The 24,414-nt window shown below is 39.1% G+C and overlaps 1 protein-coding gene across 2 annotated transcripts; it reads left to right on the top strand.

Annotated features, from left to right (window-relative positions):
• The first annotated feature begins 9,137 nt into the window (after positions 1–9,137).
• gata6 (GATA binding protein 6) lies at positions 9,138–15,110 on the top strand. Of its 2 annotated transcripts, none has more exons than XM_026314382.2 (7): positions 9,138–9,367; positions 9,960–10,865; positions 11,378–11,550; positions 12,385–12,510; positions 12,633–12,720; positions 12,823–12,920; positions 13,260–15,110. In XM_026314382.2, exons 2-7 carry the CDS (start codon positions 10,016–10,018, stop codon positions 13,419–13,421), a joined length of 1,497 nt encoding a protein of 498 aa, XP_026170167.1. In that variant the 5' UTR covers positions 9,138–9,367; positions 9,960–10,015; the 3' UTR covers positions 13,422–15,110. The 2 variants fall into 2 exon arrangements, with proteins under 2 accessions (XP_026170167.1, XP_026170168.1); XM_026314383.1 differs by lacking the exon at positions 9,138–9,367 and adding an exon at positions 9,705–9,860.
• Positions 15,111–24,414: the final 9,304 nt, after the last annotated feature.

Raw genomic sequence — 24,414 nt, forward strand, 5'->3', positions numbered from 1 at the left:
ATGATAAAAAATTAAGAAATTATTCAACATTTTGTGAAATACTTTATTTGCATTTTTTATTTTTTGAGTGTTTTGATGAAAAGACACCATGTTTGTGTAGCCTTTTGAGCTTAAGTCAGGAGGTGATTAGTTTAGTTCAGCCTCCATAGCTCAGAACTGTATAAACAGCATCTCTGAAGTTATGTAGCACATTTTTATTGTGTTTATTCCTGGTTTGAAAGGGGAGCTATGTTGATTTTTCTGCACAACAAGCATATATTTATATGTAAAACTACTAAAAATGCATGTAAAACTAAAAAAAACACACATTATTTTTTACATTGCAATTTTTATACCAAGCACAAGCAAGAAATAGCCTATTAAATATTACACTACAAGTGTTTTTAACTTTGGATAGAACCAGGTCAGATACTTGTAATGATAATATCAGTCTTCTCATCTAACAGCAACAATGAAAATAGGTATTTAGCTGAATAATCCCTGTAAAATGTAAAGTTAGATGCACCAATAAAATTCTATAGCAGATTTTTCATTTTTTGGCAGATGACTGTAGATCAGGCGCAGAGAAGTAATGTTACATATAACAAAAAAGTTAGGTATCATCATGTTCTTGTTATCACCGCCATTATTTTATAGTTTTTGAGCAGGTCAATTATGACGTGGAGCTGAGTTCAAGATTACGACCTGTGGCAACCACTCCATCCTCGCCTTGATTCAGCAGTATTATCACATTGTGTTAGTCACGTTTCATGGATAATATCACTCAGTCCAGACCACAGATCTCGGTGACGTCTGCCTGCCTGGATGCAGGATCTCGAGGCTACAAGGCTGTTTTCTCACAGATCTGTAAACACTGGGCTTAGTGGAGCCTAAGCTGCTGACCAGTGTCTATCACAAAAAAACCTCACACACAGTCCTGGTTTGTCTTTGTGTCAACGGGGATAAGGGCTGGGGTCAAACTAAAGGACAGTTCAGATCATGATTTTTTTTTTTTTTTTTTTTTTTGCATCTTTGTTTGGGAACAGAATCAATTCAGTATATTACAGACAGTTTATATGTTCAGCCACCAAATTTGCAGTCACAAGTATGCTGTGCAGCCTTTTTATATTTAATATGGTTGTATAAGTTAGATTGTGATAGAATTCTTGGGAAACTAAGTAATGTGGACGTGACTTTGACACTGAATGGAAGCCATGCCAATTGAGAACTGAACCAATGATAAGTCAGATCAGCCATGTCTTTCTGGGCCTCTTTTGTTGAAGCGTATAGTGAAAGTCACAATAAGGGATTTAACTGTACGTGCTGCAGATCACCCTGATATGGTCTCCTGTTTTTTTTGTTTTTTGTTTTTTTTTTTTTTAAATAGGAGACCCAGTGGTGGTGGTCAGAGCTGAAACTGGAAGTGTTTGTTAGAGAACGGTAAAAGGCCAACACTGCTCATGTTTAATTTTGTGGTGATATTCACACAAGGAAGTTCTGCATCTGAAACCAATCTGTTACTGTGAACTAGAGGGATTGTGACACATTGCTTTTCGACCAAGCCGCGTGTTTTCCGCCAACAGGGACACAAACCAGTCTGAGATATTATACTCCCACCATGGGCAAACATGCAAACACAGCGAGCCACCGCTCCGCATGGTACAGTACACACTGTTAGAGAGGGCACAAAAGAAGGCGCATGATTGGTGTGTTTGACAGCGATCTGATAAAACCATAATTGGAGCATGTAGAATGCATATGTTTTTCAGTCAAACAAAAGCCCTGGTCACACCATAGAAACTGCCTCTCAATGTTTTCATTGTCTGGCAACTGGCTAAAGTGAAGGAGAGGGCGACAGAAACCTCCAAGTCAGACTGAGAGTGTGTTTAATGTGTGTGGAAGGGGAACTGTGGGAGTGGGTGTTTGTGTGTTAAGTTTGAGAGGCTGAAGCGAGGCAAGGCTGTACGGTCATGGAAGGACAAGTGCCATGGAAAGTCGGCCATGTCTGTGGAGCTCCAGACCCCTTTGAGTAAAGCTCAAATCTTATCAGATCTCAGAGGGCTTATTTGTTCTTCAGACTGAAAAGATATAGACACATTTGAACACATTTTCCCCTGGAAAGAAAGTTTAACTGTATTTACAGAAGGTCAAGGCTAAACATTGGCACTTCCTACTTAGTGAGACAGTTATTTTGAAACATTGTTTAGTATCTTGTTACTATTTCTGTAGGCATTGAGAAGGTCGATTCGCCCAAATGACAAAAAAAATATATGTATTTCTAGTGGTATCTAACCACATATACGGACAGTTGGTTTCATCTGCCCAGGTTTGGAGGTATCAGAGTGATTATTTTATAATGAAATATTTTATAATGAAAAATGTTGATCTTTTCTATAAATTAATCACATTAAACATAGATTTGTATTTGACAGCAAAGCAAAAAGATTTTTTTATTAGTAGCTACTATTTGGTGCATTTTGTGCTGTAATTTCAGTGTGGACAACAGAAAAGATGAACATTCATTTGGAAAATGTTTTTTTTTTTTCCAAAATCATGTGCAAATGACAAGCAATCCCAGCCACTGCACAGTGCTTTTCCTACTGTGACATATCCGATAATCTTTTGTGAAATATGTCTTTTTCTGTTCATCCAAAATTGTTTGCACATTCAACACCCAGCCTGTCTCCTAGTTTGAACAATTTGTGATTGTTTCATTTCCACCACACACTCTTCTCATATCTTTCTAACAAGCAGCTGAGACTTTGAAGACCTTGGGAGCATGAGTGGGCCTGCAAGGTCTGCCAGCTGCTCTGTCCATACTACACTACAGTGCCAGGCCCAACCCTCTGTAACCAACCATCCCCCCCCACCCCTCCAAACTGTCTCTGTTTTGCTATCAGTGACATTACCTCAGTCCAAGGCTGTTTTCTCTTCAGCTCGGGCTCCAAACGGCTGATTCAGGGAAAGTCACAACGTGTACTAGAGACCTGACCTTCTCTCCTGAGACAAAACATATAGAAAGGGGCTGGCTCCACAGGATGGGGACGTTGGTGTTGGAAACAATAACACGACCTCTGAATCTACGCAAGAGATGAGGCATGGTTTTCCAGAGACGGACACAGAAAGAAGGAGAGTCAGGCGTCTTTTAGTAGACGAAATTCACACTCCATCCTCAAACCATCTTTGATCTCAAGTCTTTTGTTCTGTGGTCAGTTCTAGACTTTCTATCATGTGAGGTAGCATGTTCCAACAGGTCGTCAACAGGCTGATCAAATGCTGAGGTCCCTTTTTAGGCTTATTTGATATGAATAATTAAATTAGAATTGAAACAGTCAGTTAAATTAAATATTAGTTAAATAAATAGTTGAGCATTTAATTATAGTTTCTGAATTGGTGTGCAAAATGAGAGTGGTGCTGACAGAAATTAATGTTATTTCCCACTGAATCTAAAACACCAAAAACTGTGATGTGCAGCAAATGATTTGTATTTTCCATTTTCATTCCAGCTTTACAAATAGGCCTACTGCTCATCTAAAATAAACATGTGACTAAACTAAAACTAACTGCTTTTTCCTGTAACATCTCTTATTGCAGTTCCACTGTGATGATTGTGACAATAATTGTGCACATGGAATTCATGGGTAAGTGTTTAATTGTACACCTTTGCCTTATATAGTTTTAATGTTTTATCAAACACACAAGTTTTATGGCTGATGGATGGTGGGATTTTCTGCCTGCAGGGTCTTTCCAGTTTGGGTGTGAGATATGACCGAAAGTGGCAGAAATGATCATGGCTTCCTAAATTTCCAAAACCAGCAGAAAATACCTTCTCTGTGTCGCCACTTGACTTTCCTGGAAATTAAACAAAGAAACATTTCTCTCGCTACCTTCCTGTTCTGTTCTATTTTCATTCGGAAACATGGTCATAAATGTCAATAATCATTCACTTCTCCATAAGCAAATCATCAGTGGACCTCTTTGTTAACAATACAAAATTAGTGAATGGACTTTGCTCTTTTGCAGATAACCTGCTGGTTGACAAGTCCATGTAAAAAAATGAAAGATTGAAAGTGTACAAACATATTTCATATTTCCCCTATGGCAGGAGATCCTTTTCCTCATCTGCTTAATGCCATAATCAATATGGCTAAGCACAACCTGAAAAATGTGCAAAGTAATATTAAAATTACATGCAGCAAGGCTTTGCCCTGCTAATCCACTTAATCCCTCTTACAATGTGCTTAGCCTCTGCTTGTCCTATCTAAGCTTTGTTTGAATTTCAACCCCATATGATGTCAGGGCACACTCTGGTTCTTATATCAAATCTTAAATTGAAATACTGTATCGTTGCACGAAGTTTTATTTTTTTATCTACGTTTAACTGGAGTTTTCCCATTGATACCAAGGGTTGGGTTTTTTTTTTTTTTCAAAAGAAAAGACAAAGCTAAGATAAATACAACACAAGTGATAAATACAGTTCACAGTATAATAACAGACTGTATGTGTGATTGGAGCCAGAGTTAAGGGAAGAGGTCAAATGAGCTTGAGGACTGTGTCAGGCTGATATGACAACATGGCAGTGAAGTGATAAACGTGATTTCATACAGGCACAAATAACAACCCCTAGCAACAGATAAATGTGCATCCATCATTTATTTATCACTCATTCAGGTATAGGATTGTCAACAGCCTCCAGAAAATCCACTTCCAACACCGACTCACACCGTCAGCATAATAAACACACACACATGGCTAAAGCAGGCAGGTGAGCAGGGTGTTCCGTTGTGGGTGAGCCGAGAAAGCAAGGACAGTGCCTGTCCAAAATGACAAAGGTTGCTTTTACACCTGTCATGGCCCGTTTAATCATCTACCACTTCAAACAGGGGAGTCTGGCGCTCACAGAGTCCCAGCAGCCTTTGCTCCAGCAGCTCTGGACTAGATGCCATTTATGAGAGGACAAGGAGAACCAGATCTGTGCCGGTACAAGACTTCACCATGTCATCCATAAAAACAGAGCACATGGCTCAGTGTTTTAAAGGCTTCAGTAGCAGGACATGGAGGTAAAAAACAGAAAATTGGTTTCACTGGGCTGAAGCTTTGTTAAGGTGACATTAGGAGAAATTCACAGCAATCCCTCATAAACTGATATAGGTCTAGGTAACAAACCATAGCAATAGCTTGTTATATATACAATCTCCTAATATACAGTTGTTGTAATTTAATACGCAGGTTAATAATTGAACTATTTATCTTAAATCAGTGCAGTCAAAACTGTATTTTATATACAAATACAATCCACAATAAATATAATTTTAATTTTGAAATGAATATTTTTATTTGATTTTGAATGTTTCTCATCCTAAATTGATCTTTAATATCTGAGTTTACTGATGTACTATAACTTACATTAAACCACACAACAGATAATAACATGCCTTTTTATTGCCCTGTCAGGTTTTTTTTGGGACCATTTTTTTTAAATATTCAAGTCCAAGATTCAAACTTTTCAATGTGACAAAAACACTTGTCAATAACAACATTGTCAGTAATATTAATAATAATAACGACAACAAAAACATAATGTAAACACATATTTTATATTAATAATGGCTATGTATTGAGACAATAAAAGTCATATAGTTCTATAGTTCAGCTTTTATTACCAGTTTACTAAAATAAAACGCTATTTTATTTCGAAATCTTCAAATGTGAGAGCATAAAGCGGGAAATATATCCCCAAATCAAATTTGACACATGAATCATTGACATAATTTAAGGCCTATTTTAACTCGCATTGCTTGACGCTGCTTGAAGCCAAACATTATGTGTGAAATAAAAAGTTAAAACGCTGAAAACAGCTGAGTGGTGCTTAACATGATGAATTGCGTCTGTTTCCTGCATGTTTTACATGTGGCTACAGTCGTTGCTCATTAATCATAGTCGAGACATCAGACATTCTCGTGTATAGGGCGTGTTAAATGTCCACATTGGCTTTTATTACCTCTTGACACGAAGAAGACAAATCAAAACCTAGATCTGTGTTTTCAACACAACCAGGCCAGTTTCGAAAATAAAAATAAAAAGCCCCTGATTTTAACATGAATCCTATTCAGTAGTGATGTAATATTAAGCTTATTTCCAACTCTCTGTTAGCTCCATAACATCATGCATGCTGCAGCAGCTTTTGGCAAATCGGGGGCAGGCTATAACGAGTGCTGGAGTGTTGGAGATAATCATTATCAAGTCGGTACATAAGAGACTGACACCTGAAGAGGGTCGGCCATTAGCCTGGGCAACTCCTGAAAGAAACAAATATTATCCAGATAAAAGTGTGGCCACGGTCATCCGGGTAAAAATCATCAATTTGCATCAAACACACCATTATACTGGAGATCGGAGCTTCAAATTATTACATTACTATAATTCTTATTATTGTCAATGTTAAATATATAAAATAAAATATAATAAATATAAAACCTTATAATATAATAATAGTTATTTATTATTATTATTATTATTATTATTATTATTATTATTATTATTATTATTATTATTATTATTATTATTATTATCATTATTATTATTATGTGACAGCCGTCGTATAGGCCTATCAGTCTTTCAAATGTATGATAAAGATAATTGGATTACAGGCCTGCGTCTCTTTGCCGGGGCTGACGTTCATGTAGGCCCACAGTGTTTGACCGTGTCTGGATAACTGTGGAGACAGGGCGGCGTCCTGCCACTTCTGTTCACGGGCTCAGTGTTTCAGAGCAGCACACTTTGACATCATTGCGAAAACACCTCATTCATCAACTCGAGGCTCTGCAGCCAGTGAGTAAGACGTAAATGGGGGCGAGAGAAAAGAAAAAAAACAGCAGGATTTTGTATTCTGGCACCTCCCTGACAACTGCTCACTGAGACGATGGGATGGGGAGACAGTAGCGCATGGTTTGGTTACTCCCTGTATATATATATATATATATATATATATATATATATATATATATATATATATATATATATATATATATATATATATATATATATATATATATGTATATAAAATATATATATATAATGTGTAGTGTTTTGTCCTGCAGGCCATTACAGCTGAAAACAGCACCGTGTGACTTCATGCGTAAAAGAACGTGTCTCCAAAAATGACTCCATATGGGAATTTATTAGATGGACTCTGATTCATCGCGCAGATAATAATACAGCTAGACGATTAACTCCAATTTCTCACATTCAGATCAGCAACAATAGTTTTAGAACCATAAAAAGAGGAAACTAGTGTAGCCTAGTGGCCTAAACGACTGTATGGAGTCACACCGCTGCTTCTAATGCTGTGGTTTCCTTCTCATAGACTTTACACCATAACTGCACAATAATGTGAACTGGAAAATGGAAATATTGATAATCTATTAGTATAGAAACAGTGCATATATATATATATAGTATAGTGCCCTATACCAGTGGCAGTAGCAGAATAAAACGCAGTAATCTAATATTTGTAGCTTGTAGTAGGAGTTAGGGTCATAGAAACAGCAGCTGTGATAGTAATAGCAGTAGTGGTAAAAGCAGGGGCAGTGGGAGTTGTAGTTGTAGTATTATGAATATTTTAATAGAGTTATATATATATATTAGTAATATATTAATAACAATATTAATGTAGTAGCAGCAGTTGTATTTGTAGTAGCCTATACTCTGTAGAAAATATTAATTGAAGTCTATAGGACAATAATCTGCATTGTAGTTAGTAATAGTCATAATAGCAAAGTATTAACATGAATAAATATATTGTCTATATTAATGATAGATTGGCACTGAATCCTGGTGTGCTGACTGTAGCAGTAATGGTATTAAGTTAGTAGCAGTGGTGGTAGCAAAAAACAGGCCTCCCTTTGCTCTCCCTGCAGTTCAGTCTGTGTTGTATTGCAGTAATATTAATAGTAGTCGTGTGTAGTACTCGGCTTTATGCAGACAGAGTGTACACAGACAATAGCTGTGAGTGTGATGAGCCCGAGGCTGATTGTTAGATCACGCAGCACAAGACCTGTAAAGGAGAGAATGATTCAATTGACACCTGGCCACGTTTGATCACTTCACTCTCGTGTATATTCGGCCTGAACGAATCATCGCGGTTCAAAGCGAAGTTTTTCACAGCGGCAGCAGAGACGTGCTGAGAGTTTGTGCTTTTACACAGATGAAGCCATTTAATCCTGAACGAACGCGTCTGCCTTAAATAAACTAATTAGGAGGATTTATTGATCACCGCGCTGAGTGCAGGGAACACACAGGCAGAAAAACATAAGCCCTGAGTCAAGACTTTCAATAGGGGCCTTTAATAAATACATTATTCGAAACGGCAATAAAAACAAAGCACTCATAAATATATTTTTTTTTACATTACCCACTGAGGAACATGTTGATTATGGCTCGGTAAGGATTCAGATCCGTTTAGTTCAGCCAGTGTTGAAGAAAGAGAAAGAAAAGTCTTCAGATCATTTAGATGAGTAGAAGTACAACATAATGCACCGACCGCATAAACTGTTTTTCATATTACCGGATTATATTTAATGATGCGTTAGGTTTTAGGTTTAAACAGCATTTTATTTCAGCTGTTGAGCTGGAGTTCATTTTAGCAACATTTAGGTCAGTCTGACTTACAATGTGTCATATCCTGGTCATATGATGTTTTATGTAAAGATGTCAGTACCTGTAGCTGTCAGATATATGTATTTGAGTAGAAAGTACAACGTTGGGCTCCAAACGTGGTGAAATAGACGCATAAAACAACATACAATCGAAACTATCCCGCATGTGCCTCTAGACTGTGTGTCCTTAGCTGCATTCCATCACTTTAGTCAGCACAAGCTTCTGTGCACGTGTGTTTCAAAATAAAGCTCGAAACCGAACTGCAACAACACATTAAAAATGAATTAAATTAAACAGTCGAAAATGTAAAGGATTCCACTCACAATAATACTGTTATTGATCAGAAATGATATTTGATAGAATGAGAAAGAAGCACAGCCGAGAAGGGGCGGAGCTCCACTTTTTGTCCAAAGACCTAGCAGTCGAAAACTCTCCCAAACAATGGACGCATTTGCAAATTATTATAAATTTCAGACGTGATCAAGTCTCTCACTCTTTTCTTTCTGTTTCTCGGTGTGATTGATTGGAGGAGTTCATAGGCTGGCACCCCCATCGTGTTTCCAGCCGCTCACACTCCATATGATTGGTCCGCCTCCTGCAGCCTTAGCCACCACAAGCGCCTCCTCTCATAAACTTCGTCAGAACGCACCAGCGTTTCCCATTACTTCCAGGAGAAGCAGCGACTCACAATTGGGAACTTTGCGTGCGACCTATGGCACACAACTAGCAGGTAAGTGGTGGAAAGAGACGAATGTCTCCTCTTTTACCCCCTGACTTTTCGCTTTCGTGGTACACAGTTGGTTTCAAACATCTGGCGGTGTGGTGGCGAGCGCAGCGACACCGGGCTCATCATTTCGGGGTATTGTTTTATCGCTCCGGCCTGCCTCTCGGCCCTTATCTGTTTTGAGTCTTATCAAACGGTTATCTCTTTTGCTGTGAAGACATATTGCGTTTTGTTTCCTATCTGTTATGTGCGTGCTCGTGTGTGTGTGCATGTGTGTGGGAGGACAGAGATTTGACACGGATGTATCCATCCCTCTTAAGAGCGCTTGATGGGAGTATGGCAGTCACTGTGGACTGGTTGCGTTTTATTGGAGATGACAGCCAAGTCTGTGAAAAAGTCACTTTAGGTTTATATTACGGCAAAGCAGGCTGCGCCTATAAAGATGAAAACAAGCAGCAGCTTATATCAGAGGTGGACTTGCATTGTTCCAAAATTATTGGTCAGTTTGATTCCAGATGTTTTCAGTCGCCCATAACCTCACAGGAGTGAAGTGTACTTCCCCAGATTTCCTAACTGTTAATATTCTTTTTCGTTAAAGGGCGGACTACTCCCTGACCATTTTTTACCCCTACGGTGTATGGAAAGTGCTCCTGGATGGACCTGGGCGAAACCAGCTGGTCCATGGTCAAGCGAGAAGTATCCAGCAGCCCAGGGTCACCGGCTGAACAGACCTACCTGTCCGGTGACAGCAGGAGGGACGGTCCCACCTCGGAGGAGCTGAGGACACCTCCGAGCGAGCTTGACGCACTGGGCCATCGCCGCCCTGACGGCAGATCACTACACTCCTACGTGCACTTCGGACACCATAACAACACCCTGACGGCTACCGAGGACATCCCGCTGTTTACGGATTTAGACCAGGGCAGCAAGCTCGTCTTCTCCAGCGGCGCTCACAAGGCGAGCTTGCTGGTGGACCCGGCCGACATGTACCAAACACTGGCCATCGCCGCAGCCCAGAGCCAGACTGGATATGATTCCTCCTCTGGTGGTTATATGCACTCCAACACCAACTCTCCCGTCTATGTGCCCAGCTCCCGGGTCGGCTCCATGATACCAAGCCTCTCTTATCTGCAAGCCAGTGGCTCTGCGCAACCCAGCCATGCCGTCTCCAGCCACTCTGTCTGGTCTCAACCCGCGTCGGAGAGCCCTTCATACAGCACCGGGAGCCCGCACACGTCCAGCCGGTTCCATTATCCTCCAAGCCCACCCATGAATAACGGAACGCCCAGGGACACCGGCTACACTAACACGCTGAATGTGAGCAGCAGAGACCAGTACGGCCTTTCTCGGCCCCTCAGTGGGACATATTCAAGTCCCTATCCTTCGTATGTTCCACCCCAACTCTCCCAGCTGTCCTCGCCTTGGACCGGGGGACATTTCGATAACACGATGTTGCACACCTTGCAGAGCAGAGGTGCTCCTTTGATTCGAGGACCAAACGGAGGTAAGAAAATGATCCAAAGTAGACAAGGAAAAGGTGATGGAAGAGTTTTCATCTTTTGCAGTCTAGAACGGAAAAACATTCAAGCTTTTTAATCAGGCGCGCAACGGTGGACATGTCTATAGATAAGGCCCTGAAACTTCAGAGCCAAATATCCCTCTGACGATCCGAAATAACCAAGACTTTGTCAAATAAATTACCACAGAAATATCCTTCCTATGTGTCAAATTGTGGTAGATTTGGCCTAAAATGGTTGTGTTTGAATGAAAATCTGGACTATTTTTGTGCGCAGGCCTACATGTGCCCAAAATACGTATAACCATCAATATAAAATCCCAGGGGAGTTCACGCGTCCTTGCCAGAGTAGTATAAAGGTTCTGAACTGCGTCAGGTTGAAAACTTGTGATTTGCATCCTTTAAATTATTGTGTTATGACATGAAATCTGTGATCACAAATTACTTGCTGGCGCATTAGTCTGAGAATGAAACATCATGATTTAGGTTTTTCTTTTTAGTTTCAGATATTCTCGACGACATGGGGGAGAGCAGAGAGTGCGTCAACTGCGGCTCCATCTCCACGCCGCTCTGGAGGCGCGACGGCACGGGCCACTTTCTCTGCAACGCCTGTGGCCTTTACAGCAAAATGAATGGGCTGAGCCGGCCATTAATTAAACCACAGAAACGGACGGTAAGCAGGGGACCACTTAACCACTCAATTTCCTGCCCAATCGTTTCCAGCAAAGGTTGATATTCACAGTATTTAATGCTTCCTTAGAAACAAGACCTTTAGTTGAAATATCAATAATTTATTTCAATTTTTTTAATCTAATAGTTTTAATATAACTCAACTTTGATTAATCGTGTAATTAATATATATTATATATATTTAACACACACATTGGACATTTTAATGGAGAATTGATGATCGTGTCCAGACTGATTATCATTTAATACACTAACCAATATTTTTTTATAATTATAAACCAGTAAACAGTCAAATTGGAAGAATTTGGTCGTTTAAAATTTCCTCATTTAGGAGACACTGATGTAATTGGATTTTGAAAACGAGACAAAGGACATTCGCTAATGTAATTAATCAGGCACTTAACCCGTCACTCAACCTATTCAGTGCCTCCTTGGATAATTTAATCTAAACAGGCGACAATAGCAGCATATCTTTTCTTTGTGCCATTACGCGCAGTATTACGCACAGTTTTTACAAGGAAATCAAATGTCACGTAGGGACTCACTTAAAATGAACACGGTGCAAAAACCAGTACGTAAAAGCCAGTTAAATGGAGATCATAATAGGGTTGGTATTATTGTTAGGAAATAGGGTGTGAATAGCCGGATTGTAATTCAATTAGTATAGTGGGGCTTTCAATAAAAGTTAAATAAAAACGACTCATGATAATGACCCCTAAACGATTTAGAACTGACAGATCTGTTACTATCGCCTTCTTCTTTCATATGCTCAGATGTGATCGCAGTTATTTATTTTATATCATGTTTCTGTCACCAGTCAACTTCCAGGAGAATCGGCCTGTCCTGCGCTAATTGTCAAACCAGCACGACCACTTTGTGGCGCAGGAACGCGGAGGGAGAGCCGGTGTGTAACGCGTGTGGACTCTACACAAAACTACATGGGGTGAGTCGAGGAGTATCTTCATATTGCTTTAAAATTTAATACGCACTATAATTTGTCAGTGCATCACAAGTCGAAATGATATTCGGCAAAATAAAACAAAATAAAAATAATCAAATCTGCAGGTGCCTCGGCCGCTCGCCATGAAGAAAGAGGGAATACAGACAAGAAAAAGAAAACCAAAAACACTGAATAAAACTAAGGGATCCTCTGGTGAGTTATTGACAACTATTGTTGCTCTGCCTGTGAATAACAATAACAAAAATATAGCTTTTTAAAATCTGATTTCAAAAACACGTTTTATATTTTTAATAGGAAATAACAACACTGTCTCTATGACTCCCACATCCACCTCTTCATCCAATTCTGAAGACTGCTCCAAAACCAGCTCTCCCTCAGGACAGGTGTCAGGGGTAAGACATGTTACAAAACTCAATTTTAACAAATGTATTAATAAATAATAATTTAATACAGCATACACATTAGAATTGGACAAAAAAGATCAAATGCAGGGTAACTGAGGCTTTGTGGTGGTGACATTTGCTGCTAACAAATATGTCACCATTATATTACTGAGCTTCACATGTTTTCAGGACATGATGCTTTCTACAGTTCTGTAATGCAAATGGCATCTCAGTGCAAAACCCAAAAATGAATCACACTGTTAATATGGACATATGCTTATTTTGTACAAGGAGCATCTGCTTTTCAAAGACAGATTTGGGCTCATATTATTTCCTCTGATCTTGTAGGTCAGCTCATCTGTGTTATCCAACTCGGGGGAGGGACCAGGCTCAAGCACGGCAGTGAAGTACCCAGGACAGGACGGCCTGTACACCAGTGTGAGCATGACCCAGGCATCAGATGTAGCTTCAGTGAGGGGTGAACCCTGGTGCCCCATGGCTTTAGCTTGAACGTCAAAACCTTTTGGGAAAACAACAATCCCTGGTCCCTGCTGTCTGGATTCTATGCAGTGTGGAAGTATTGAGGGGCAGTGTTTGTTACCTTCCTCGCAGCTGATGCAAGAAGACTCAGACAGAGGGAAAAGAAGGGTGAGACCACCTTCAGTCACACTGCAGTCTTGAACCGAGATTGGAATATTTGGGTTCTGTTTCCAGATTTTTGTGGGGATCGTGTTGCCTTAATAAAACAAAAACAAAAGGAAACTCCAGGCCAGATGATCAATCAGGTGGGCTGCTGTGGATGGTTTCTGGACCTGCCGTGCACTCGATATCTCTCCTATCCATGGCACAGAACCAGATCTGGGTTTTTTAAAGAAAGCCATCGTGTACATAAAGGATTTCCTTTCTGAAGAAAAAGCTATTGATTGGATACCAGTGCTTCATAAAGCGGTATATGCTTTAAGGACATTTCAATTTTATTTCCTCTTTCCACAACTGGAATCATACCACAAGTGAATCACAAGAAAAAAAATATTTATAAATCTTCCATTGTTGAAAACATGGCTATGATTGTTAATAAAGATATCAATATAGAGTAGAAGTTAAACCATTCTGATGTCTTCTTTTCTCATTTTTTTTCTTTAGAAGTGGTTGTTAGCAGTATAGTAGTGTTGAATCTGCACATACTTTTCACTGAAAGCTCTTACTGTATTTGTAGTGTGGTTTAAACAGGGTATAAATCACTACATCATCAAGTATTTTTGTTGAATTATTTACTAAAACTGTAAAGAATCAACTCCTCCCGACTCATTTTTGATATTGAATCACTGTCAGCTGTTGGGTCGCATTAAGGTACTTTTCTCCAAGCAGTGCTACAAAACCTCTTCTCCATGTAAAGAAGATGGTTCGTTTGAACAAAGCACACCCAGAATAGCTGTGGGCCTGCTGACCTTTATGTTACAAGACATACGCTGCAGGACTGTTAACTACACTACCTGACTCATTATATACATTCACAATGCAACCATGTGTCGTTGCATCATGTTTAAACCAAAATTAGGCCAAAATGCAGAGTGAGGTCACCTCTAAACAAATTCATGCAACTTTAACGGTGTTGACTAATCCATGTGTGGATTAAAGAGAAGGTGACGGCCCAGTAGTTCAGCATGAAACGGTGTTAAATTGGACAATGAGAAAATGAAATAAAAGAAGGAAAAATATATATGTATTTTTAAAATGCACCCTCATCATGGCTGAAATTTGAATTCATAGCAGAATGGACAGCATACAAAATAAATATTTTAGAGGTATGTTTAATTCTTCACCCCATGTCTCCATATCCTCCAGCCATGGTGTGGGTGGTGTCTCAGAAAGCCATTTCAGGCCACAGAACAATAATAGGGAGATTTAAACCTGAAGGCAATCTGATGGGTCACATGTGAAACTTGGCGTAAAGAGGGTCATTTCTTCTTTTTTTTTCTTTCAAAACTTGCTTCATACAAGATGGACATGTCATTCATTCTTATGGATTTATTTATTTTTTAAGACATCATTCTTTTGTTGTGCTTTTCTCTGGAACATTATAAGAAATTATTTTTTATTTAAATTCAGTCTAATAAATTGTTGTGGTGATGCAAATGAATTTACAGTTACCCTGTGTTGTAAACAAAGAGCATAAATGTGTGGAAGTTGTGGAAATAACCGTATTACTCAGGCATACTTTTGTGTGACGCAATCACAATTACTGTATACTTTAACTCCCCATTTCTCCTGAGCTGATCAAAAAACTAAATCACTGCGTTTTCTCACGTTCGGGAAGAAAAGCGAGAATTTCCACAGAAACTGCTCAAAATGAAAAATAAGATCTCAGATATGTAAAGGTAAAAAAAAAAAAATTACATCTCAAACCAATCTTTTTTTTTTCTGGGTGGTTAGCTTCCATCCCCACACTATTTATATTTCATTAAAGCAAACCTTTATTCTTCCTGACAACTTTTTTTTTACTTAAAGAGTTTTTCTTTTCTACTGGGCCCCAGAGGCTCAAAGCACAATCTACTTTCCTGTGTACTCTTGAACCAGCAGCTCAAAGTACCTGTCACAGTGTTTACTGTACTTAAGCGAATATGGTCTGTGAGTAATACCACATGAAAAGATTTTAGAGATGGTTCAGATTTATGCATGAGCTTAGTGTTATCTGTCTGCTCTTTGACATATTGATTTAGCTGAGTTTATTGAGTGTGGAGGAATGTGCTACACTGCACAACAGCCACATCCACATTGTTAGAGCACGTATTTCTTCTACCTTTTCAAAATATCAAACTTTTTGATGTAATCGGAACAATACCATGCCTGACGTTTGTTGTAGGCAAACATTTGTTTATACAGCCTTAGTGTTACTTGTGTTCATATTTGCATGCAAGTGGCAAATGGAAATATTTGGTATGCATTCATTTTCTGCTTGGTGTTATATAAAATACTATTTATACACTGAGGCCACCAGGCATTAAGTCCTTGAGCTTCCAAGCTGATAAATTATGAAACCACCTTTAGATATGTAAATGCAAACTGGTGTTGAACTTACAACACGAGCAAATATTTATCGTTTCTGAATTTATGAGGTGGTCCTACCTTGGCACTGTCTGACTGGTATCCATGGTGCTGTGAGGGAGGAATTCTAAACACAATAGCGCAGAAATCCTCCCTGCGCTCACATCTGGATAGAGCTGAGGGGCTCATCAACCACCACGTTCACAGAAAGTGATGGAAATAGCAAAGTTAGACTTCTAGCATTGGGAAAGACTAGTAAAAGAGTCAGATATAGGTAGACAGAGAATACAGGGGTCTTGTTGTGTGCACAGTTAAAAGTCCTCCCAAGGTAAACAGCCACAGCAGACTACAGGCCCCATGGCTGTTTGGCCATCAGGCAGCAGCACAGCATGGCACAGTGGCTCCCTAAGGAGATGCCCGTTGATCTTTCCATGTTGTCTTTCAAAGGAGAGCGCTGCTAGCTGGCCCTGCCTCCGGAAGAGATGAGATCTCTGACTCAGCCCTTTTGGGTTTCCTCGACAGACAAGGGGGGAAAAACATTCTGGGAGAAAAACAGTTGAAAACACGATAGTTGTCCTGCTTACAAAGTCTTTTTAGGTTCGGAGTATCACAAAAAGAGATCTAATGGAAAGGTGTGTTTGTGCATATAAACCTTTTATTGTTCTGGAATATTAATCTGTGATTTATTTTCAGATTCATAAAGAGCCAAACTGTGCTTTCAAAGCTATGTCCTTTTACCTTCTCATAACCATGGCTGTATAGGAAAGAATAAAGGCACCTCCCATTCCCCCTCTGTCATAAACTCTCACAGGCTTATTCACAGGCACAAGGTCAAGGTTCAGTTCAAAATAAGAAATATCTAATTCTGATAAACTCAACTCATTTCTAATAATAAAAGAGCAGTAAGTACGGACAATGCTGTCAACAATGAAATGACTCTGATAATATTTGGCTCCCCACAGTGTACAGATTTCATCCTTCTGTAGCTATGTATAGTCAGGGTTACTCATTACAGTGGGAGTGTGTTCAGGGAAAGTTGGGTGTTGAAGCAAATGACACTTCTGGTGCCTGACTGAATGTATATGTGTGTATATACAAGCATGTGAGTGTGTGGAGATTTCCAGACAGTTGTAAGAAACATGATTTAATGCAAGGAGATGGGACTGAATGCCGGAAGTGAAGGAAAGGACACAAGGAAAGAGCTTTGTTAAGTGAAACAGATATATCAGAGCTATCAGTCAAAGTCATTTACTTAATAACTTTCTAATTTCACAGTCAAAATGAAAGACGACAGGCACCAGACAACACTTTCAGTTATGTTCTGATGCTGTTCTTATTAAATTCAGCTGTAATGTGCTGAAGAGACAGGCAGCTGTCAGTTTATATGGTAACTATCGCTTTAATAACTCTAATATATAATTCTATGTGATGAATGTAAAAAAAAACAAAACAATCAGCAGCACTCTTTCATGATTATATTACATTTATACACACTAAATGTGGACTAGCATACACGTTGCCTTCTTCAGTGTGCAAAGGGTTACAACTACCCCTCCCTCTCCCTCGTCTTTCTCTGCCCTACAGTCCTCCAGAGCACAGGAGTCGCTGTTGTAAGGATTTTATAGAACCTTTCCACAATGTCAAAACTGAGGTAAACACAGAAGCTCACAGAAATGATGATGCCAGTGCTGTTAGTGTGGCAGGGTTAGAAATGGTCATGTGATCATGTCATGTGACCATCTTTAAAGCAGGTCAGAGGTGCATAGGCTTTCTTCCTCTTCCTATCAGCAGGCTGTGCTCTTGAAGTTTTAACCTCTGATAGTCAGTTGTATTATAACTAAAATTATGTTTATTTTGTTCCAAAGAGTTGTAACAGTCCAGATCATCAAATTGTGGAGGAATTTAAATTTTTAAATGCAACCTGTTGTAAATGTTTAAGTATATTTACTAACAGCACTATGTACTTACAGGCCCAGTGCTGTTTGCTGTCAGTTCTATACAGATTTGATCTTGTTTTTAATATTTTTGTATAATATTCTGGAGTTGGTGTAGGCCTTATATAGAAATAGCTGGTAATGGTGGAGGTTCACTTTAGATGGTGACATTGTTTGTGATTACTGGTCGCGGTGACACTTGTATTAAGTGTTTTTCATGGTGGAGGTGGTTGTTTTTGTGCTTTATTTTTGTGTTTCTTTTTCACTAGTAGTTTGTCTCCTTCACCTCAGCTGTAGATCAAAGCTTCACCACTACAGATACTTTTAATCCTGGTCAATTTAATATAATAACATAAATAAAATCTGCCTTATGGCTACTGGATCCACACTGACTGACTGACTGGCTTTGTTACAGAAAGTACCTGCAGTTTTTTTGTACACCTTACCAGAGTTACATTTGGCCTCATTGGCACTAGCATAATTTTCCTGTTGGTGGATTAACTCAACCTGAGACTGAGGACGCCTGGTTTGTTCTCTTCTATCTGCTCAAAGGTAGGATTTTATTCTCGTTCTGTTCCATATGTGTTTTGTGCTAAAATGTATTTATTTATTTTTCATTTGTTTGAATTGCTTAAATGCTCTTTTTTGCAGTTTGTTACCTTGTTTGCTTTTTTTAGTGCTGTCAAAAAATGCTACTTGATGCATTTCCATTTTTAGTTGTGTATCTCCCACTAAGGAATAACTCTCAGTATTACATCTTAATTTGCGTATTTTATTACAGACAGAGGGTCACACCTCATTAACATTAATCAGCAGTGGCATATTTAGATAGAACAATGCTCCCAACACAGGAATCCCCCTACATTACACCTTCTCACTCCATATACACTGTCAGATGACTAAATAACCAACAGAGCCAGAATATATTGAGCTTAATGGGATTTTAATATTGATAGAGACTAAGACTTATTAAAACAACAAGTGCAAGACTTCCACTGCTCCACAGAAAAGTTACAGAGATTTAAGGGTATGGAAACACAGCCCAAGCTTGTGGATCTGGGCATGTCCAGAACAAATCAACTATCAACTACATATCCTGGAGGGACAGTTGCATGGGATAAGGTACATGATGGCAGGTGTGAAAACCTATATCATACTTTTTTTTTTTTAATATATTTGTGCACAAAAATTGCTGGTGTCTGGTTAAGCAGGGCAGGTTTGTTGAAATTCTGTAGCTCATTTCAGGCAGTTCTAACTGCAGAGAAATTATACATACGTCTATATTTGGAAAAAAAACTATTTATCTACTTGAGTACATGTGGTACTGCAAACATTCAAGGCAAATAAAACAGTGCTGGGATTAGATGCCAGGCCTGCCAGAAAGAACACTGTTCATGTTTTGTGTTTGTTCAATCTGTTGTTCCTAAAAGTGCAAGCTTCTGTGGCGCTATCAATACTGTACCAAACATGCACACACATGAACACTGGGTCATTGTGAAGGAGAGCTAAGAACAACTTTTTTTTTTTTTTAAAGAAGGTAAAATGTATAATCATTGTTGTGGAATGAAATCAGACTTTTTAAAATAGTTAAAAATATGCCCAGTGTGCAAAGACAACTATACACTTTGAATATTTGTGTTGTCCTGTCCTTGTCCCCACAACATTCACATGTTCTGTATGCCTCATGATGGATGGAGGAACAGACTGTCACAAAGTTAAGTGATGATGCCTCCAGATAAATATTGGGATGGGCATAAATTAAAGCTTTGTTTTTTTAATGAGAGATGACAACCTATTGTATAATTTGCAAATCCATCTCTGTGCCTGCACCCTCCAAATGTGTTTTTTTTTTGTGGGTTTCTCTTCAAGTTGTTCATGCTATCTACCTATCTACCTATCTACCTATCTACCTATCTACCTATCTACCTATCTACCTATCTACCTATCTACCTATCTACCTATCTACCTATCTACCTATCTACCTATCTACCTATCTACCTATCTACCTATCTACCTATCCACCTATCTATTAGATAGATATTGTGGACATCAAGCCATGTTTCTACTTGTTAGTGGTCAACCTTTCAGTAAATTCCACTCAGTAGTGACAACGTTTTTTTTCTTCATGCTGTGTCTATCTACAGGAACAAAGTAACATATGTGACAAGCCTGGCATCATTTGACTATCAAAGCAGTCCCTGTTTCTACACGATGCAATGGCAGTTTTGTAAGGTAAGCCCTCTGCTATTCTCTAATGGAAATGTTATTTTATTACCAAGCCCCCTCTAAAGGGTTCTGTGCTTTGAAACTCAGCCACTAAATCATGTAAATCGTGTAAGTATTTTCTGCCACTGCAGTCCAAGGAGTACGCTGAGATTCTTGTGAGTTCAATGCAAGGTTACAGATATCTCTCCTCTCCTACTAGCCGAACAGTCAGCCTTGTGTCCAAGGCGTTTTGAATTAAGTTCAGTGCTCTCATGTATGGGAACCCAAACTTGCTGCCAAATGCAATACTTCCCGGAGTATTTCTGTCAGAACCCTGGCCTTTAAAAACAAAACACAGTGAAATCACAGCAGACCTGTTTTAATCAATTAAACATATGTCAACAAGCAATATGCTAATCATTGTCTCGACAGGGGGAGCAAATTCTCTCCTGGTGATGTATGATCAGAAGTCAGTCCTGATTGTGAAAGGACAAGGAGACAAACCTAGGTTCAGTTTCAGATTTTATATGACAAATTATCTTTGCTGACTACATTTTGTAAAAATAAATGGCATAAATCTTTCCAGATTATGTCAGTTCATCATTCTGGTATTTTTATTGTTCAGATCTGGATGATTTCCATGCTCCATGATGTATTTTGGATGTTTGTGTTTTATTTTCTGTATTGGAGAATGTAGAGGAAACCATACCTTCCTGACTAGTATCAGTCATTTAGTTCCAAGTCTTCAGTCCATGCACAAAGTACTTGCTTTAGTCATTTGGGTCAACTCAGGGCTATGGCACTTTACCAGCCCCTCCTACCCAGAATGCAATGCAATGTCTCTGATTTTAGGACCCACACTCTCCCAGAATGAGGTATGCCTGTGTAAACAACATTTGGCTGACTGAAGTCTTGAAATGTAATAAATTTTCATCTAGAGCTCAAGATAGCAATATAACCACATCGCGAGAATAGGAAATAAATTGCAGGATGCAGCAGCCTGATACAGGAGTCCAGTGAGGCTCCTCTCCTGTCTCCTGATTGGACAGCTCGCCATTAAGCTCTCTTATGAATGCTCCTGATAACTAAATGAACATCTAAAGCAGCGGTGCCAAACCCTGTTCCTCGAGGGCCACTGCTCGTTTTCTAACTATCCCTTCCATCAAGGTGATCAGTGGGGATAGATGGAAAACTAGCAGGACAGTGGTGCTTGAGGAACCTGTGTTCCAATCTAAAGTAGATAACAAGCTGATTTATGACAAATTCCCAACCAGAAAATACAGTGATGGATTCAATTGTTCCAATGGATTCATTGCAGTCAAATGTTTCAGATTTTTTAAAGCATCCTTTTACTTTTTACAATTAAAAAAATATTACTACAACCACTGCTATCTCAAAAGACAGGGTTCTGCTACATATTCCTTTTGAACTATACAAAACTGGCATGTTAAAGGGGACATAGTTCATAATTTTATTTTTATAGCTTTTGTAGCTTTACTACATTTGCTATTGTAACTACCTGATATTTTCCAGCCAGACATTATGAAAAAAAATTGGCAAGACTCTTCTGGCTTGGCTTGTCAACACCGATAAGTAAAACTGAATTAGAAAATTGTCTGATTTTCTGAACACTTGTGTTTGCTGCCCATTAGGATTTAATAACCAGAAGAACTGATGTCCACATGTACAAAAATAACTCAAGTTGTAATACGCTGCAGTTTTCAGCAGCAGCAAAGACTGTTTTAAGTCTGATGTGAACCCAGTGACTGAACACAACAACAGAGCTGCTTCCTTGTGCTCCCCTGACCAGGCAGACCCTTTGGCTGAGGCAACCAATTAATTATAGACATGACTTTAAAACTTCCTGTTTTTCCGTCCTTAATTAAGCCAATCTGCCGTGCTGTTCTAAAGAGAGGAAATACCTCAGAATAGTTCTCAATTTCAGCACATTCAATTATTTTGTGCCCAGTACAGATTGCATCGGTCATGTTAATGTACGGATCAACAATGTTTGATCACAGGGAAATTATGTCTGTCATTTCTTCCTGCTTTGCCTCGAATATTGTGGGAATTGTGAGGAGAGTTGGTGCCCGAGGTGGGCACAGCCCGCGCACAGATTAGCAACTACGTGCCCTCAGTCAGGCCAATCCAACATCAATCTCTGACTGAGATGTTTATTATTGCACTCATGCGGTCACTTATTCTGAGGAGAGTGAAAAAAAATCCCTGATTTATGCCTCACTGTTACCCTTTCCTGTCCTCATTTATGAAAACAAAATTCCAGTGAATTCCTGCAGTATTAACACTAAGCAGTTATGAGGTCAAGCTTTCACTTACACAGCACAATAACTGTCCAGCCTCATAGCATGCACAGCTATTGTGGTGTTTGGTGCAATCTAACTGTGTGAATGTTGCTATTGCCATGTAAGCTGCACACAAACCTCCAAACTGACCTTGACAGCAGTCACACTTCATAGCACTTTTTTTTTTTTTGTTGTTTTTTTGGCTGCACTAAAGCTACAGCTAGTGCTCAAGAGCACCAAGTGAATTGGACCGTTATCATAAATGCACCACACTTGTTGAAAACCTGCCAGCGTTTTTCAGTGGTGCCCTTTTCAACTTCGAACCGAAACTCACCTCCAGGCCTCACCCTCTGTGTTTTTCTCTGGGAAACAGGAAAAAGGAGGAGAAAGTGAAGACACAAAACCAAGGTTGGGACATTTTAAGAGGGGGGTGTTATATGAAGTATTAGAAAAATCCAGAGTTTGCCCTAATTTGAGAATAGAGCACAGTAGGATAAATTCTTTCATTGGTAATGCAGCTGAATACCATCTGTTCTCTGCGATGGTATCTCTGTGACTGAGTGAGTGTCAGAGTGTGGGTATGCTGCAAGAATCAGAACTGCAAGTATTCTTATTTGTCACAAATATATGAACTGCATAGTGTAGTATCCTAGTCAATTCAATCACTCATATGCATGTAAATTCAATAGAATTTACACATTCATGTAAAATCTGTAAAATGCAGCACTAATATGGAAATTGATAAGATGTGCATCATTGCCTGAGTCTGCTGTTTGTCAGTGTTAAAGTATAACATCAATGAAGCAGTGTACTTTAGTGTACTTCATTTGCTGGAATTTACTGCATCCACACATTTGAGAGAAATATTTATTTCTCAGGAAGAGATTATTAAGAGATTATTATTAAGACATTATTATTCCTTTTTCATTTGGGACAATTGAAACCTTTATATATGCATCTTAGCATAACCATAGTAGAGAATGTACCGTACATAAAGATTCAGTTGAACAGCATCTTCTAGATCAGTGAGGCCAAACAACAAACAGCACCCCAGATAGCTTTTATAGAAGTCCAGTATTAACGCAACCATCAAATGATATTTGGGTGTCAAATCGAAAGTGAGCAGTAAAAGTTACAGTAATTTAGCATTCAGGTATAACTGTCTGGCATCTCAGAGCTGCCAAATGATCTGACTGCCTCACCATGTACCAAATTCATGCACAGTGCTGGTTTGTTTAAATTGCGGCAAGATCTAACTTTTGGAAGTCATGCATACATTCTAAACTCAGCACACTTGTTTGTTTGAGGCTTGTATTTTGATTCGAGAAACGTCCAGGGTTTGTTTTTCAACACTATCATTGCCACTACAATAATTATTTCAGGCAGCTCGGAGATCGCAACATATTGCAACTAAAGGTGTTAGTTTCACAGTCTTCCTCATGTGGCTGAATTCTTGTCATTCTTTGTAGTCTGAGCAAAAAATGTCTGATTTGTTCCTTTAAACACAAAGGAAACAGGCCCTGCTGAATTGTTGACTAATTTGTCAAGATTAAGAGGCGGCTGGCCTGCAATCCAGAGCAAGTCATGGATTGAATTACATTATGTATTTCTGCAGAACTAGACCATTCACAGCTGTAAAAAAACAACAGCTGACACCCACACTGAGGAGTATTTGTGTTTTTAATTTCTTGACTGGTTGTCTTTGCAATACCATACAAGTCCAAGCTCTAAACTGTGTCCTTTTTCATGAGTGTAGTTATTGTGTCACCCTTGTTCATAATGATTGTTTCGAATTCAGTGATATATGAGGACTGATGGGGAGTAAATGGATGCCTTATTTGGCAAACTGGTGGACTGACATCATCAAAGAGGAAACCCAACTAGGCCTACTAGCTGTCCTGCTAGAGGCCCCTCAACAAACAGGCTGGTTATCACATCACTAACATTTATTTAACCTCTCAGCAGAAGGTGTTCTGTTGGAGGGTGTGCAGAGGAGGGAGCTGTTCCCAAATCTCT

Source organism: Mastacembelus armatus, chromosome 17 (genome assembly GCF_900324485.2).
Source record: "Mastacembelus armatus chromosome 17, fMasArm1.2, whole genome shotgun sequence".
Lineage (NCBI taxonomy): Eukaryota > Metazoa > Chordata > Actinopteri > Synbranchiformes > Mastacembelidae > Mastacembelus > Mastacembelus armatus.

What these genes read in the sequence shown, in the direction of transcription:
- gata6 (XM_026314382.2), top strand. Translation starts at nt 10,016, where the DNA reads ATGGACCTGGGCGAAACCAGCTGGTCCATGGTCAAGCGAGAAGTATCC. An exon ending in TAAAACTAAGGGATCCTCTG is followed by an intron (nt 12,721 to 12,822) that starts GTGAGTTATTGA and finishes TATTTTTAATAG; the next exon opens with GAAATAACAACACTGTCTCT. An exon ending in CCTCAGGACAGGTGTCAGGG is followed by an intron (nt 12,921 to 13,259) that starts GTAAGACATGTT and finishes CTGATCTTGTAG; the next exon opens with GTCAGCTCATCTGTGTTATC.